This window comes from Chelonia mydas, chromosome 15, assembly GCF_015237465.2.
Source record: "Chelonia mydas isolate rCheMyd1 chromosome 15, rCheMyd1.pri.v2, whole genome shotgun sequence".
In the NCBI taxonomy this organism is placed as follows: Eukaryota; Metazoa; Chordata; order Testudines; family Cheloniidae; genus Chelonia; species Chelonia mydas.
Genome location: NC_057856.1, coordinates 17633823 through 17650020, shown reverse-complemented (window position 1 = coordinate 17650020; position 16198 = coordinate 17633823). Strand labels below are relative to the sequence as shown.

The 16198-nt window shown below is 44.9% G+C and overlaps 1 protein-coding gene across 8 annotated transcripts in view; it reads right to left on the bottom strand.

Moving 5' to 3' along the window:
• Positions 1-16198, bottom strand: part of LOC102948031 — a 66961-nt gene that overhangs the window by 25114 nt on the left and 25649 nt on the right. For 7 of the 8 annotated variants that reach the window (XM_043529756.1, XM_043529754.1, XM_043529755.1 and 4 more), the window contains one exon: positions 112-1112. In XM_043529756.1, the coding sequence (XP_043385691.1) occupies positions 112-1112 (1001 nt within the window). Of the gene's footprint in view, positions 1-111; positions 1113-4370; positions 4476-16198 lie in introns of those variants that run through there. The other variant, XM_043529758.1, reaches the window with a different exon arrangement.

Here is a 16198-nt window from a genome sequence, read left to right as displayed (position 1 = left end):
GTAACAAAAAAACCCCACCCCTCACTGTCCTTTTCACCATTTCACCATTCCTTTTCAGTTATTTCATGGCAGGCTCAGTTTCAGGAGCTTAGATCATTAAAAATATCTTACCTGCAAGTTATGCAGAGGGTAGACAGAAGAACAAGTGCAAAGAAGACAATTCCAGTTATTATTGCCAGCATCATTGTGTTTTCCTTTCCATCCTGCTTCATCACATCCATGACCTTAGGTTCTGTGATGTTCCTGTATTCAAAGAGCATCGCAAAGCCCCGCCCACGATCTGTGGTAGTGATCAGCTCCATAATAACCTCCACCATCTCCAGAAATGAACTGAAAACCATGGTCTTGTTTAAAGGCAAGTTTGTCCCACAGAAGCGAGAGGAAAATGTGATGAGGTCAGAAACATACAAGACATCATGGGGACACACATCCGCTGAAGACTGCTGGGTGGTGGAGCTTTCTCTTGGTAAGGCTGTTGTGGAGAGAGTCTGACTCTCTCCAATGACCTCATCTGTCCTTCTAGCAGTGAGGTGGGCAAGCAGGACTTTCCCTTTCAAATCTCTGTTCATCTCTAGGCCACTGATGTTTTGCCGCAGCATAGTGGTATTGCCAGCCACATTGAATGGCAGTCCATCTGACCGAGCCTTAGCTATTTCTTTGGGTTCTTCCATCAGTCTGAACTGTTTTTCTTCAGATGTTTGTTTGTATTCTTCTTTTTTGGAGGTAGTTACTGGGAATCCATCGTAGCGGTTAGCAAGACCCTTTAACTGAGCTCCTGGGCTGCTATGTTTCTGGGTTGCCTTTGACATCCCAGCCAGAACAGAGGATTTTGTTGCAGCGAGAGTGATGGGAAGATCAGAGTTTTCTTCAGTAGGAAACATCTCCTTATTTTTTCCTTTAGAAGAAGAAAAAAAGCCATCCCAAGGGTCTGGAGTTTCATTTGAGCTCTCAAATACATCAAAGTCAAGAATTTCCAGGATAAGATGGGTTCTAACAGGAATGAAAAACTGCCAAACACAGTGTGTCCCTGGGTAGTAGTTATTTGGAAAACCTGGTGATAAAATAAGACCTCTTTCCATGGATTCCAATACTGCACCACAGGAATAATATACCTGGGGGGAAAACAGACAGACAAATAAAAAGCAAATTAAAATTAAAAATCACCTTTTTAAAAATGGATGTATGTTAGTGCTGTAAACTAAGGAGATAGTACTCAGAGGTCTAGGTCTGTTACATCTACTATTTTAAAAGTATCCATCTTCAGTTGATTGGCATAGAACATTCCTTAGGAAATGAAAATTCATAAAGCTTTTAAAAAGCCAATCTTCTACATTCGCCATTTGGAGCATTAATATTTAACACATATGATCACTTTTTGGAAGTGTATGTTGCAGGCCCAGTCTCCCTTTCTTTAAGAGACACAAGTCTCAGATGGCAAAAGCTTTCATAGCATCAGAGTTTGCGACTGAGAGAAGGTGAAGAGACTTCTCTCTCACAGAACTTTCCTGCAAGATTCCTCCATAGACACGGGGAAAATAAATCTCACCTCTGCCTTGGGCAATATTCTTTAAAGGAAGAAAGTCCATAAATAATTAGGTCACCAGCCCCTGTCTAGGAGCCATGTGTTCACCGGTGTTAGTTGGATTTTTTTAAATTTAAAATGATTAGTCATCTTGGTCTGTTATCTGTTAAAACACAAAAGGAGCTTGGCAGAACAACAGACAAGTCTGTATATAGCCATGAGGTCAAAACAGTTCAGATTTTTATTCTCTTTTTCCCTCCCTTGGTTCATTGAAATTTAAAAAGAATTGCTTTGAAACTCAAAAATTATTAAATGTCCTCAAACAGTGGCCAGATTTGCTCTCATTTGCAGATTTCTAGGACATGAATAAGTGATTTTCTGCAGATGCTTTCCATTTTTTTGGCACAGGGGAGTAGGGGTGGCAGGTGGCATGAGATTAGATAGAGACTGTTTTATGCTGGAATTAAAATACTGCATGGCCAGATTTAAATATCAGTCAAAATCTGTTATTATCCTAGGTCTAATGAAATAAGCAACAGGCCATTTTTGTGTTTTAGGGGCATGAGTTAGGTTAAAGCATCAAGTCCCAAGTAATTAGTTTATCTATGGAAATTAAATTATTCACAATTCCATGTTATCAGGAGACTATAATTCACTGTCAAACACTGTGTTTCATACTCAAATGGTAAAGAAACTACAATTCCTGCATACACATGCAGGCCTTGTCTTCACTTGGGGGGGTGCATTCTTAACTTAAGTTAGCTAACTTGAGGTAAAATCCTACTGAAGACAGGGCAGTTCACATGCAGGTTAACAGGTAGAGTTAGAAACTATGGGAGAGCCTAGTAGAGTTAAAGCCTATGCTCTGATAGTCTCTTAATAAGTGGTGTGCAACCTGTGGCCCGCGGGCTGCATGCGGCCCACCAGGGTAATCTGATTGTGGGCCACGAGACATTTTGCTGATGTTGACCGTCCACAGGCACGGCCCCCCACAGCTCACAGTGGATGTGGTTCACCATTCCCGGCCAATGGGAACTGTGGGAAGTGGCGGCCAGCATGTCAAAATGTCTTGCGGCCCGTAATCAGATTACCCTGATGGGCTGCAGGTTGCCCACCACTGCTCTAATTTGACCTGCTAACCTGTTTGAGAGCTACAAACTGCCTTGTCTTCATGATGAGTTTAACTCAAATTAGCTAATTCAAATTAAGAACACACCTTTTTCCCTAGTGATGACAAGGCAACAGAGTGTATAGTATGATTTCCTTGGTTGGGGAATGGAAGAGGGCTTCTATGTTCTACATTAGAAGGCCTGGTCTTCTGTTTGAACTTTTATTACTGTAAAATTATTTACATGGGAAAGGTCATGTGTTGATTTGGGAAAAAAATTAATTCTTCTTACATCCCAATCACTGGATTGTTCTACAAGTGTCACCTGAGTTGGACATTCTTTAGTAGAGCCCCGACATGAATTTATCTTTTATTTAAATTTATATGAAACTTGTATGAAAATTGCTAGAGGCAAATAGAGTTTATCTTGGATGTGATGGGGCTTAAGTCTATTCGAGCTCACAGTGACTGGAAGTTGCTGTGTGTCTATGTGAAGTGAGCTAATGGTCTCCGTCCAGGTTCTGCTGAATAACTTGGTCATCACTAGAACCGCCACTACCAGATGACCTGGTTCACAGGTGTCTTCTGATCCCAAAAACGTGGCAGCGGGAGCCTTACACACTGTTACTTATGCTATAACAGTTCAACAGATCCAGGACTTTCAGTCCAATACAGTCCATCCAACACTTTTGACAAGTTCATCCTTTTTTCTGTCCTTAGTTTTGGCTTGCAGGTGCCATTCTGGGTGGATTATGTATCTCCTTAGTAAAAACCCCCATCAGTAAAATCTCAGATTCAAAAGCAGATGTCCAAATAGATTTCTTTTGATTCCCAGAACCACCAGATGATTGCCAGTTGGCTCCAATATCTAGCTGGAAGACTGCTGAATGCCAGCAGGTAAAATGCTTCTCTCAGAGAGAGCAAGGGTAGGTGAATTGTATACTGAAAATTGCAAAATTAGGCTAGAACAGTCACCTCAATGGTGCAATCATTTATTTATTACAGCTTGGGAGTTTGGATTCAAAACTTTATCCCAGAAGAAGGACAACCAGAGAAAGAATATACAAGACAGAGCTGAGGAAAAAAAGATTCCTGAAGAAGAAACAGGACTGATGAATTTATAATCCACAACTGAATGATTGACAAACCATTCAGTGAATTTGAGTCATCTGTTACAGAGGCTGAATATCATCTTTTAAGATGTTCACCACACTTACCAATTTATAGAGTCATAGACTTGCAGAAACATGCATTTAGGCAGATAATTTGTTTGACACATTTTATTTTTAATCTTTCCAAATTATAGGAATTTTTTTAAAGTGGTAAAATATGCCAGCATCACCCAGATAAATCATGGGGAAGGCTAATCTTTTGCATCTCATAAGATTTTAACAGCTGGTCAGAGATTGGGCAGGCGGCTCTCACATCAGTCTTCTGAGTTCTCATGAAGAATCTTATACAGAAGGAGTGCTATTGCAACGAAGAGCCATCAAAAGATACCTTAACACAATGAGAATGGAAAGGTCGCAATTGGGAGTGCTTATCCCCACCAGTACATGGAACTGAATGACCTACTCAGACAGATGAAGGTTCCAAGGGATGAGGTGAGGAGAAGAGGAAGGGCATCAGGGGTCAGTGAATGGTTTTATGGTTTCTAGGCTACAGTTACTGGAGATCCTGTAAATAGAGAGAGAATTGAAAGGAGGACAGGGAAAAGGAGAATGGGAAGATACCTCATACCTTAATAGAGGTGTAGAGCACCACTGATCACAATCACAAAGGAGGCTACCAGAGTGTCATGAGTTGTTCACTGCTTGTAAATGCTCCCAGTCTGGCTAGGACTCTCATGGTTTTTAAAACTCCATTGAATGGCCAATTCCCAGTTCACAGTGGTCAGGTATTACCCTGCTTACCTCCCAAACTCAGACAGCTATCCCACACAGGTGATGAAAGTATAAATGTGGGCTGGAGAGGCCAATTAACCCACCTGGGTGCACCTGGAGGGTCTGCCAGGCCTAATTAATGATGAAACCTAGCTGGGCAGGAGCTTTGTGGTGCTATAAGCAGAGGAAGCTTAGTGAAGAAGGGGCCTGCAGGGAGAAACTCTGCAGCCACTTTCCTGGTAGTAGCAAGTGAAGAGCCATGTAGGGAACAAAGAAGTCCCCTGAAGGGTGAAGAAAAACCCCAAGAAAAGGCTTGGTAGGAAGGTAGCAGCAAGGAGTCTGGTGGAGTGAACCCGATGCTCTTTCCTGGAGTCCCTGGACTAGAACTCAATGTAGAGGGCAGGCCTCAGTTCTCCTACCTGCCACCCAGAGAAGGCAGTGTGAAACCCCTGACATAAGGGGGTAAAGACTTTTGACAGCCCTGAAGGAGTGTACGGAACACTGGGCCTATAACTGAGGGCAGCAGACCAGATGGAGGGATCTGATGTTTCTGTTGGGCTTTCTGTTCCTAGAATCATAGAATATCAGAGTTGGAAGGGACCTCAGGAGGTCATCTAGTCCAACCACCTGCTCAAAGCAGGACCGATCCCCAATTAAATCATCCCAGACAGGGCTTTGTCAAGCCTGACCTTAAAAACTTCTAAGGAAGGAGATTCCACCACCTCCCTAGGTAACGCATTCCAGTGCTTCACCACCCTCCTAGTGAAAAAGTTTTCCTAATATCCAACCTAAATCTCCCCCACTGCAACTTGAGACCATTACTCCTTGTTCTGTCATCTGCTACCACTGAGAACAGTCTAGAGCCATCCTCTTTGGAACCCCCTTTCAGATAGTTGAAAGCAGCTATCAAATCCCCCCTCATTCTTCTCTTCCACAGACTAAACATCCCCAGTTCCCTCAGCCTCTCCTCATAAGTCATGTGTTCCACAGTCCCCTAATCATTCTTGTTGCCCTCCGCTGGACTCTCTCCAATTTTTCCACATCCTTCTTATAGTATGGGGCCCAAAACTGGACACAGTACTCCATATGAGGCCTCACCAGTGTCGAATAGAGGGGAACGATCACGTCCCTCGATCTGCTGGCAATGCCCCTACTTATACATCCCAAAATGCCATTGGCCTTCTTGGCAACAAGGGCACACTGTTGACTCATATCCAACTTCTCGTCCGCTGTAACCCCTAGGTCCTTTTCTGCATGACTTGCCCTTGGTGAATCCATGCTGACTGTTCCTGATCACTTTCCTCTCCTCTAAGTGCTTCAGAATTGATTCCTTGAGGACCTGCTCCATGATTTTTCCAGGGACTGAGGTGAGGCTGACTGGCCTGTAGTTTCCAGGATCCTCCTTCTTCCCTTTTTTAAAGATGGGCACTACATTAGCCTTTTTCCAGTCGTCTGGGACTTCCCCCCCGATCGCCATGAGTTTTCAAAGATAATGGCCAATGGCTCTGCAATCACATCTGCCAACTCCTTTAGCACTCTCGGATGCAACACATCCGGCCTCATGGACTTGTGCGCGTCCAGCTTTTCTAAATAGTCCCGAACCACTTCTTTCTCCACAGACGGCTGGTCACCTCCTCCCCATGCTGTGCTGCCCAGTGCAGTAGTCTGGGAGCTGACCTTGTTCGTGAAGACAGAGGCAAAAAAAGCATTGAATACATTAGCTTTTTCCACATCCTCTGTCACTAGGTTGCCTCCCTCATTCAGTAAGGGGCCCACACTTTCCTTGACTTTCTTCTTGTTGCTAACATACCTGAAGAAACCCTTCTTGTTACTCTTAACATCTCTTGCTAGCTGCAACTCCAGGTGTGATTTGGCCTTCCTGATTTCACTCCTGCAGGCCTGAGCAATATTTTTATACTCATCCCTGGTCATTTGTCCAATCTTCCACTTCTTGTAAGCTTCTTTTTTGTATTTAAGATCAGCAAGGATTTCACTGTTAAGCCAAGCTGGTCACCTGCCATATTTACTATTCTTTCTACACATCGGGATGGTTTGTCCCTGTAACCTCAATAAGGATTCTTTAAAATACAGCCAGCTCTCCTGGGCTCCTTTCCCCCTCATGTTATTCTCCCAGGGGATCTTGCCCATCAGTTCCCTGAGGGAGTCAAAGTCTGCTTTTCTGAAGTCCAGGGTCCGTATTCTACTGCTTTCCTTTCTTCCTTGTGTCAGGATCCTGAACTTGACCATCTCATGGTCACTGCCTCCCAGGTTCCCATCCACTTTTGCTTCCCCTACTAATTCTTCCTGGTTTGTGAGTAGCAGGTCAAGAAGAGCTCTGCCCGTAGTTGGTTCCTCCAGTACTTGCACCAGGAAATTGTCCCCTACATTTTCCAAAAACTTCCTGGATTGTCTGTGCACCGCTGTATTGCTCTCCCAGCAGATATCAGGGTGATTGAAGTCTCCCATGAGAACCAGGGCGTGCAATCTAGTAACTTCTGTGAGTTGCCGGAAGAAAGCCTCGTCCACCTCATCCCCCTGGTCCAATGGTCTATAGTAGACTCCTACCACGACATCACCCTTGTTGCTCACACTTTTAAACTTAATCCAGAGACTCTCAGGTTTTTCTGCAGTTTCATACTTGAGCTCTGAGCAGTCATACTGCTCTCTTACATACAGTGCAACTCCCCCACCTTTTCTGCCCTGCCTGTCCTTCCTGAACAGCTTATATCCATCCATGACAGTACTCCAGTCATGTGAGTTATCCCACCAAGTCTCTCTTATTCCAATCACATCATAATTCCTTGACTTTGCCAGGACTTCCAGTTCTCCCTGCTTGTTTCCTAGGCTTCGTGCATTTGTGTATAGGCACTTGAGATAACCCGCTGATCGCCCCTCTTTCTCAGTATGAGGAAGGAGCCCTCCCCTCTCACGCACTCCTGCTCGTGCTTCCTCCCGGTATCCCACTTCCCCACTTACCTCAGGGCTTTGGTCTCCTTCCCCCAGTGAACCTAGTTTAAAGCCCTCCTCACTAGGTTAGTCAGCCTGCTTGCGAAGATGCTCTTCCCTCTCTTCGTTAGGTGGAGCCCGTCTTTGCCTAGCACTCCTCCTTCTTGGAACACCATTCCTTGGTCAAAGAATCCAAAGCCTTCTCTCCAACACCACCTGCGTAGCGATTCGTTGACTTCACGATTCGACGGTCTCTACCCAGGCCTTTTCCTTCCACAGGGAGGATGGACGAGAACACCACTTGCGCCTCAAACTCCTTTATCCTTCTTCTCAGAGCCACGTAGTCTGCAGTGATCCGCTCAAGGTCATTCTTGGCAGTATCATTGGTGCCCACGTGGAGAAGCAGGAAGGGATAGCGATCCGAGGGCTTGATGAGTCTCGGCAGTCTCTCCGTCACATCGCGAATCTTAGCTCCTGGCAAGCAGCAGACTTCTCGGTTTTCCCGGTCGGGCGGCAGATAGATGACTCAGTCCTCCTGAGGAGAGAGTCCCCGACCACCACCACCCGGCTCCTTCTCTTGGGAGCAGTGGTCGTGGAACCCCCAACCCTAGGACAGTGCATCTCATGCCTTCCAGTCGGCGGAGTCTCCTTCTGCTCCCTTCCCTCAGACGTATCATCTGGTCTACTCTCCGCATTAGTACCTGTGGAGAGAACATGAAAACGGTTACTTACCTGTATCTGCGTTGCTGGTACATGGACGTTCCCCTTTTTTCTTCTGGAGGTCACATGATGCCAAATTTCTTCACCATCCTCCTGTCCCCGACGTGCAGCCTGCTCTGAATCTTCAGAACCTTGTGCCCGTAGAAGCATATCCTGACATCTGTCCAGGAAATCTTCAGTTTCTCTTATGCAACGCAGGGTCGATACCTGTTGCTCCAGACCTTGAACCTTCTCTTCCAATATGGAGACCTCTGGAAGGTGTGGCATTGAACATGTCCCGGGCAAAGGGCTGAGTCATGAGAAAAGAGACATAGCGTTGCAGGACTGGAACGGCTGTTGGTAGAGTGCTAGAAAAGGAGAACCTACTAGGCCATACCCAGCTGTGAGGAGGCAATCCAGGGGTGAGTGTGGTCTTCTACAAATGGTAGTATCAGGACTCAAAAAGGAGTTTTGATCCATGTTTCTTGGGTAGAAGTATGGTGGTTGCGATGGCAGTGTCCTAAGACTCCATGACGATGTATTTCCCTATTTCACTTTATAGAGACCCCTTGGAAGCAGAAATCTCTTCCCTTACTTAAAAAAACAAAACAAAAAAAATCCACCTTTCTCTATCATACATGTACAAAGTCTTATTCTGGGTTGCTCAAGAGTGGCTGACTGACTTTTGGCCCAAGAGGAATGAGGAGGTTGAGGCCTTTGTTTTTGAGTTGTAGACACAGGTGTAAGGATTCAGATGGACTCCACAACTGGATACAGTTTTGTGTAATATAAGATAGACCAAATCTAACACCCTGCTGTCTTGAATAAGCCACTCTAATAACACTGTCTGGACTAGAGGAATCCTCCCAATTGGCTGTCGTGCATTCTGAAGATGTAGGATTGCTCCACGCTGTTAATGCTATCACAGAACAAGAGCCTAATACAAGGTATACTGGTCATACCTCAGTGCTTAAGTGGCATTGGAAAAGGAGATAAAATGTTAAAGAAACAGAGAACTAAATTAATGTACAATAGCTGCCCGTCTGCCAAACTGCCACAAATTTCAGAGACATGGGGGGGGGGGGGTTCCCATTGCAGGAGAAAAATGAGAGATACAGAGTGTGGGTGTCTTCTCCATGTAATTTGATTTAGTTACACCAGTCCTGGAACAGAGGTGGTCACAAATGACAAGCAATCTCTTTCAGAAATGTGAGTCTGAATATCAGTGTCAGATTCCCAGGGTGCAACTCTGCCACAAGAATGGCCTCTACTTAAAGGGACTTAGGTAGAGAGCAAACTCAGCTATTTTTCCACAACTCCCACAAACAGTCAATGTTTCTTCAAAGACTGAAAGCTGTGTTCATGCTAATAAATAACTCGTAAAACTATGTGCAGCAGTGCCACCTAGTGACTCCCACCAGAACAGTGTTTTCAGGGGTGCCGCAAGTAACTGAATGGGCTAACTAGACACCACCACTGCTCTCCACTTGAATGACAGCTGCAAATGTCATCTACCTACACTTGCATCACACCAGCAAGAAAACTACTGTCAGTCAGTGAAGCATATTATAGTAGAATTTCTGCCCCTTAAGATCAATTTGTATAACACTCAGGCTTTGATAGTTCTAGTAAAATAAGTTACTAGAGAGAGAGATGCATGCATCAGAAATGTACACAAGCCAAATTTCCATTTTGCCGAGACAGAATGAATTCCGCTAGGCATTTTTCATGCGGAAGCCAGGTCATTCTAATTATTAATATTGTCTCTAACTGACACACCCACAAGCCGTAACTTTTTTACCTGCACTCAAATGGCTCTTCAACGCTGCTGTGAAATTTTTTCCTAACTTTGGAATTTATTTTTTTTACCCCAAAACCAAGTCACTTCCAATCCAGTTCCTAAAATCAAAATTGCACCAGTGATCAGTGAGAATAAGAAACAAAAATTTCATGCAGCAGTGGGAAATGGCTTTTGGAAAGTAAGATTTGACTAAGCTGAATGATCTCTAGAAGAATTAAATTACTATAAACAAAACTCTACTGCGATTTCTATAACTACACCACTCATAGGCCAAATCCTGCAGTTCTCATTCAGGCAGAGGCCCAGAATGAGCAGTTGACATCAATATCGTTGTGTATAGTAACTATGGTTCTGACAGAACTGTCCAGAAGCCCTTTCTGGGCCAGTATACTGCAGCAGACAGTATGAACACTTTCCATTTTCACAAGTTCTGAATGATCACGAAGCAGACAAGTGTCAGAGTGAAGCAAAGGACCACGTGGTTTGTGCCTGGTCACTCATCCCTAACTCGTGAAGACAAAGTGTAGTTCATATGCTCTGTAGCAGATAGTTCAATCTGAGGTTATTAAAGCCTACATTTCCAGGCGCCTGGGACTCTAGCTGAACCACACTCCCGTTGATATTAATGGAAATCACGTAACTAAAACCCTTTGAAGGGGCCTGGGATTAGTGCCATCACCAACCTCACATTCTCTCCTTCCATGAGACGTCCACGGGACCATGCAAACCTGCAAGAAATACTTGCAAAAATCTGCAAATGGGCCAGCGGCCTCCACTTAGCTAAAGAGAATGGACCCTTTAAGATGTCCTCAGCAGGCACTGGGTGACAACCTTTGGCTGACAAGCACGGTCATCCAAAAGGAGGCAGGGTGAAGGAGTTTGGGAACATGAGAGCTCTGCCCGCCCACAAGAGAGAGAGCTTCTGGCATGAGGTAGTGCAGTGGACACAGGGAATAGCAAGAGGCCGCAGTAGCATGTAACTAGTAAGAGAGAGGGATGTGCAAATAAGCGCATTTGTTGAAGGTGTAAGTTCCAAAGGGAAATCCAGCTGACGAGGGGGAGACATAAAAGAAGGTAAGCTATTAGCTCATTTCTAGCAAGAACCATGTTTGAGCACAATTCAAAAGAAAGGTGCCAACATGTTTTCCTTATCTACGTTAGACACAGGGAACTGCAGTCTGCAGCAGTCTAGCTGCACAGTCGTCCCAGCATTGCAGGCAGTATCCAAAAAAATTTATTTTAAAGGGGGGGCAGGGAGGAAGAGACAAGAGAGTCCCCTCATCCTGTCATCTTGAGGTTTGTGTAACTCCTCACATTCAGAATCTCAGATTCACCAGCTTGGGACCAATCCAATATAGTTTGTTTTCTTTTATATTTACTCACCCAGGAAATATCAGCTCCCTTGGAAAAGCACCAAGAATCAGAATGAAATTCCCCATAGAGAAAACAGGACACACAATCTACTACAGTTTTAAACAAACACACATGGGGGAATCCAAGCTGTTGATAATGATAATCTAGTCTTTGCCCTGCAACCAAAAACCTGGAAGTCCCAAAAAACTACTTTTTCCTCTCGGCCATACAAGTGCTACCATGTACATTCTAGCTTTATAGCAAAGGTCTCACCTTTCTGTTTGTTCCCAGTTCCAGACTGAGCAACCAGACTGAAATGTCACGCTCGGTTCTGGCCCTGAACAGGCTAACTAAATGAAACCCTTTCTCAAACCTCCACCCATCTAAATTCCATATTGGGGGGTGGAGGGGAGGATATAACGTTAACACTGAACACTCCCTCTAACTTTTCATAATGGTGTGTTATTATCTCCCCTTCAAGGCAATGATTTTCATTGCTTTGCTTTGAACAGCGTACAAAGAAGACTTAACATGAAGGGCAGGAAGGGGCAAAGGTAAAATACACATGCACAGACTGAGGGTACACAATATTCTTAAGGCCCAACTCAGAAATTCACCTATTACCTTGTGCTGTCCTATCCTTTTCTGGAGGAGGCATCACTTCTTTGAAATTTTGGTAATTTTTCCACAGTGAGGGCAGGGAATATTGCATGGTGGGGGGGGGGTGTTTGTTTGTTTTTAAAAGTGCCTCTTCCAGGAACAGCAGCCTGATCCTATCTCAATACGCTACCATTTGAGAGATCTATAGAAGCCTTTCTCATACTGCAGCTAGCTCAAGAAGTGCCATAGGAGGGTGCAATTAGGATCTACTGCTGTCAAAAAAACCTATCTTGGGGGCCAAGGTTTTCATGCTTGGATGCCTAACTTTAGGGACCTGACTTGAGGTATGGGCACCTCCAGCTCCCATAGAAGTCACTAGAAGCTTCAGATGCTCAGCAAACTGTCTTAAACAACCCCCCCCCCCACCCCAATTTTCTTCAAATGTCCAATTTTAAAATCACAAGTTTGAAAGTGTTCGCAGGACATAAGACTACCTCACCAGCTCTCTCTCCTTTCATTCTCCCTCAGGGACCTCTTTACAAACCTCAGTTCTACCAGTAAATTCTGGGATGACTCAAACTGTGCAGAACAAGGTGCAGTGTCTTGATTAGAGATCTCTGGAACTCACCGAGCTGTTAGAGCAAAACCAACCAACTGGAATAAAATGAGGTGTGGCCTGAACCTTCAGACAACACTGGAAACACACACAGAACTTGGACATTTACAAAAAAAAAATTTTTTTCTTCGTTGTTTGTAGAGGTCTTTCTTGCTGACCTGGCATTAGCAGCAACACTCCCAAAAGTATAGTGTGATTTCCAGCTGAAACCCAATGTCCTTTTCTCATAGGGATTTCTAGGCTGAAGAAGTCTGAGCTTTAGGATGCTTCTCAGAATAGAATCTTCCAAGGGTCGCCCATTGACTAAGAGCTCTATACGACATTCATTTCACTAACTGACTGATCCAGAGACCATGGAGATCAGTGGGAGCCTTTCGAACTAGGGCATGAAGTCAATGGAAGGATTCATATCTAGTGCTTTGCCAAAAAAAAAAAAAGAAAAATTTAAAAAGCGTGTGTATTTGTTTTCAGCAGTTTCAGCTCATCATTCACATGTCTATTTTTCACATATCTCCATTCTAATCTCTGAAGCTGTTTTGATGTTGGTGACTCAGTTCTTTGAGACATTGCATGACGAGCTGAAGACTGCAGTGGAACTTTCATTGTCGGCTCTTGACGCTGTCTCCCCCAAATCCCAGACTGTGTCAGCATTAGCAGAAGATCCTACCGTATTACATAATAGGATGACAACTTTTGCACTCCCCTTCCAGGGCAGGGTTAGGCATTAAGTGAAAGAGTACAGTGCTAAAACTATTTAGTGGGAGGAAAGCATCTTACAGTTTTACAGATGGAAATACAGGGCACATAAGGCCCCAGATTGTGCCACACCGAGACCAAAACACAAAGTCTCTAGCATGTCTTGCCTTATCCTCCCACCAGCTTGGTCTTCTATGTCTGTCTTTAAACCCCAATCTAGTGGCCTGTATCTACACCAAGAAGTTAGTGTAGAAAGACAGCTGGAGAGTCTCAGAACATGTCTATACTAGAAAATTAGGTTGGCATAACTACGTTGCTTAGAGGTGTGAAAAATCCACACTCTTGCATGACATAGTTAAGCCAACCTAAGTACCTGCGTATACCGTGCTAGGTCGATGGAAGGATTCTTTCTCAGTGTTGCTAGGAGAATTGAGGGTAGCTGGACTATGCAAGTGAAGATCTATTCAGCAGCACTTGTCATAGAGGAAGTAGAGAGCTTTTTCCCCTCTGGAGCATCGAGCTATAGGCCTTACATTTATTATTTTTAAAAAGGTGACTGCTCACAGGTCTAGGGCATTTGATGTTAGATGTATTACAGGCAAAGGTAATACAGACTTGGATCCTAAAAAAGTAGTGAACCATGTTGTTATCGCTGTGTATGACACTACAGTGCCCTCAGTGCTTTACAGATAGGCAAGAAGATAGCAAGGGCCCTGTCCCTAACAGCTTATAATATCACATTGCATTCAAACTCTGTGTCACATGTGGGAGGTGTCAGACAGTCCACTTCTGAGACAGGGAAGTGTTAAATGTAGAAACCTTTATAGGTTGCATAAGACAGTGGTTCTCAACCAAGGGTTCGGGGCCTCCTGGGGGGCCACAAGCAGGTTTCAGGGGAGTCCACTAAGCAGGGCCAGTGTTACACTGAAGCCCGGGGCAGAAAGCCAAAGTGCCACTGTGCAAGGCTCAAGCCTGGGGCCCTGAGCCCTGCCACTTGGGTCTGAAGCCAAAGCCTGAGCAACTTAGTTTTGTGGGGCACCCTGTGGTGTGGGGCCCAGGCAGTTATCCTGCTTGCTACCCTCTAAGGCTGGCCCTGGCTTTTGTATGCAGAAAGACGGTTGGTGTGGCACTGGTGGGCTGTGGAGTTTTTATAGCATGGGGGAGGGGGGGGGGGGGGGGGCTCAGAAAGAAAAAGGTTGCGACTCCCTGGGATAAGAGACAGATTAATAGACATGTACATGCCTATCCACAGATATTTGTCAGGATATGCAAATATCTGGCTATAAATAAAGAATGAATTGCTACTCTGGTAGAGGCAGGGAAAGAGGTCTCATTTCTGTTCAGATTCTCAGCTAGGATTCAGCTGCACTGGCCTTCGAAAAATTCTTGTCAGTTACAAACCACAGCACTCCACACTTTATTTGATCAGGGACATACACACTATTCGTCTTCCTGCTACACGAGTAAATTCACCCACACTGGTTCTTACAGGATTCTATCTTGGGTTTCTGAAGCAGGGCACTACAGACTTTAGTCCTGTCTACAGATTGCAGTTAAAGCCATTTCCAGCTCCCAGTCAGCTGCGTCTCTTGTGGACATGTGTTCTCAGCAATTGGTAACATTTTCTAGAGTATATACAACCCTTTGGGATTTGAGGAAAAATCAAGATTGCATTTTTGAACAGATGCTTTTGTTATTTCGGTAGGGAACAGCCGGTCCACTACATGAAAGTGATTATGGGATGTGACATTTCCACTCTGCAAATCCCATTTCTAGGAAAGAGTCCAAGCCTCTTCATAATCCTTTCTGGCACACACCTGACAGCTTTACAGGACCCTGTTTTTTTGTGTAGCATCAAACTTTCTACTATATTTTCTCCAGTTTACAGGAGAATGAAAAATGCAGGTAGGACTCCTAAGTAAGGGAAGACTATAAAAGCCTGTTGCTGCCAAAGTCAAGGAGGGCAATAAGATTATTAGAGTAAAGGGAGGGAGGGACTAAAGTCTAGTGGGTAGAGCAAAGAACTAGATGTCTGTACTCCTGGGGTCTAGTCTAAAACCTGCTACTAATTTGCTGTGTAAGTTTACGCAGGCACTTAACCTCTCTGTGCCTCAATCCTTCCATCTGTAAAATAGGGATACTATTTACTCACCTCACAGGGAGACTGTGAAGCTGAATTCATAATTCTGGAGGGCTTTGGAGACACTTACATTTCACTGCATAAGCCTTCATGTACTGTCTCTCAGCCAGGGGAGACATCCACAAACAAAGGCCCTTCTGATACCAGGCTGCATTTTGGACTCTTTGTTTCACAACATACAATAATAAACCTTCTTGCTGGAAGGTTGTAACATGACACTACTTTATTGCCTAGAATGCAAAATACACAAAAACCCCAAAACAGGAGTTCAGTTCTCTGCTGGGAGCCCAGGGAGGAAGGACTGTGTCTCTGGAGGGCTGAGAGAACGGCCAGCATGGTGGACAGAGCAGTGCTGCTAGCAGGGACTGGGGGAGCGAGAGACAGCTCCTGGATGGCTGCTGGGGTTTGCAGGTGGTGGCTCTGAGGCAAGGGCAAAGAGGATGCTGGGGCCACGAGGAAGTGGCGAGACAATTTGCTGCAGTAGCCACTAAGGGAAATGGCTGAACAGCAGCCTGCAGGTTCCCCGGAATGGGGAAGCACAGTGTGTGGCATGGCCGGAGGGCTGTGTAACTGAAGAGGAGGTTATGGTCCTTGGAAAGACGTGGGTCCTAGAGCAGGAGTGAATGCAGCAAGGCATGACCTGAAGAGGGTGCACTAACACACAAAGTGAATTCCCAAGACAGCCAGCAGGAGGCACCAGAGTGGTGAGTGAGCCCGGTTACAGCAGGTCTGCACAACTGGCTGTAGATGTGGAAGCAGTCACATGTTCTACATCAGCCAGCTGGACTGTTAGGCAGGCCACCCCCAAGTGTGCATCAATCAAAGCAGCCGCAG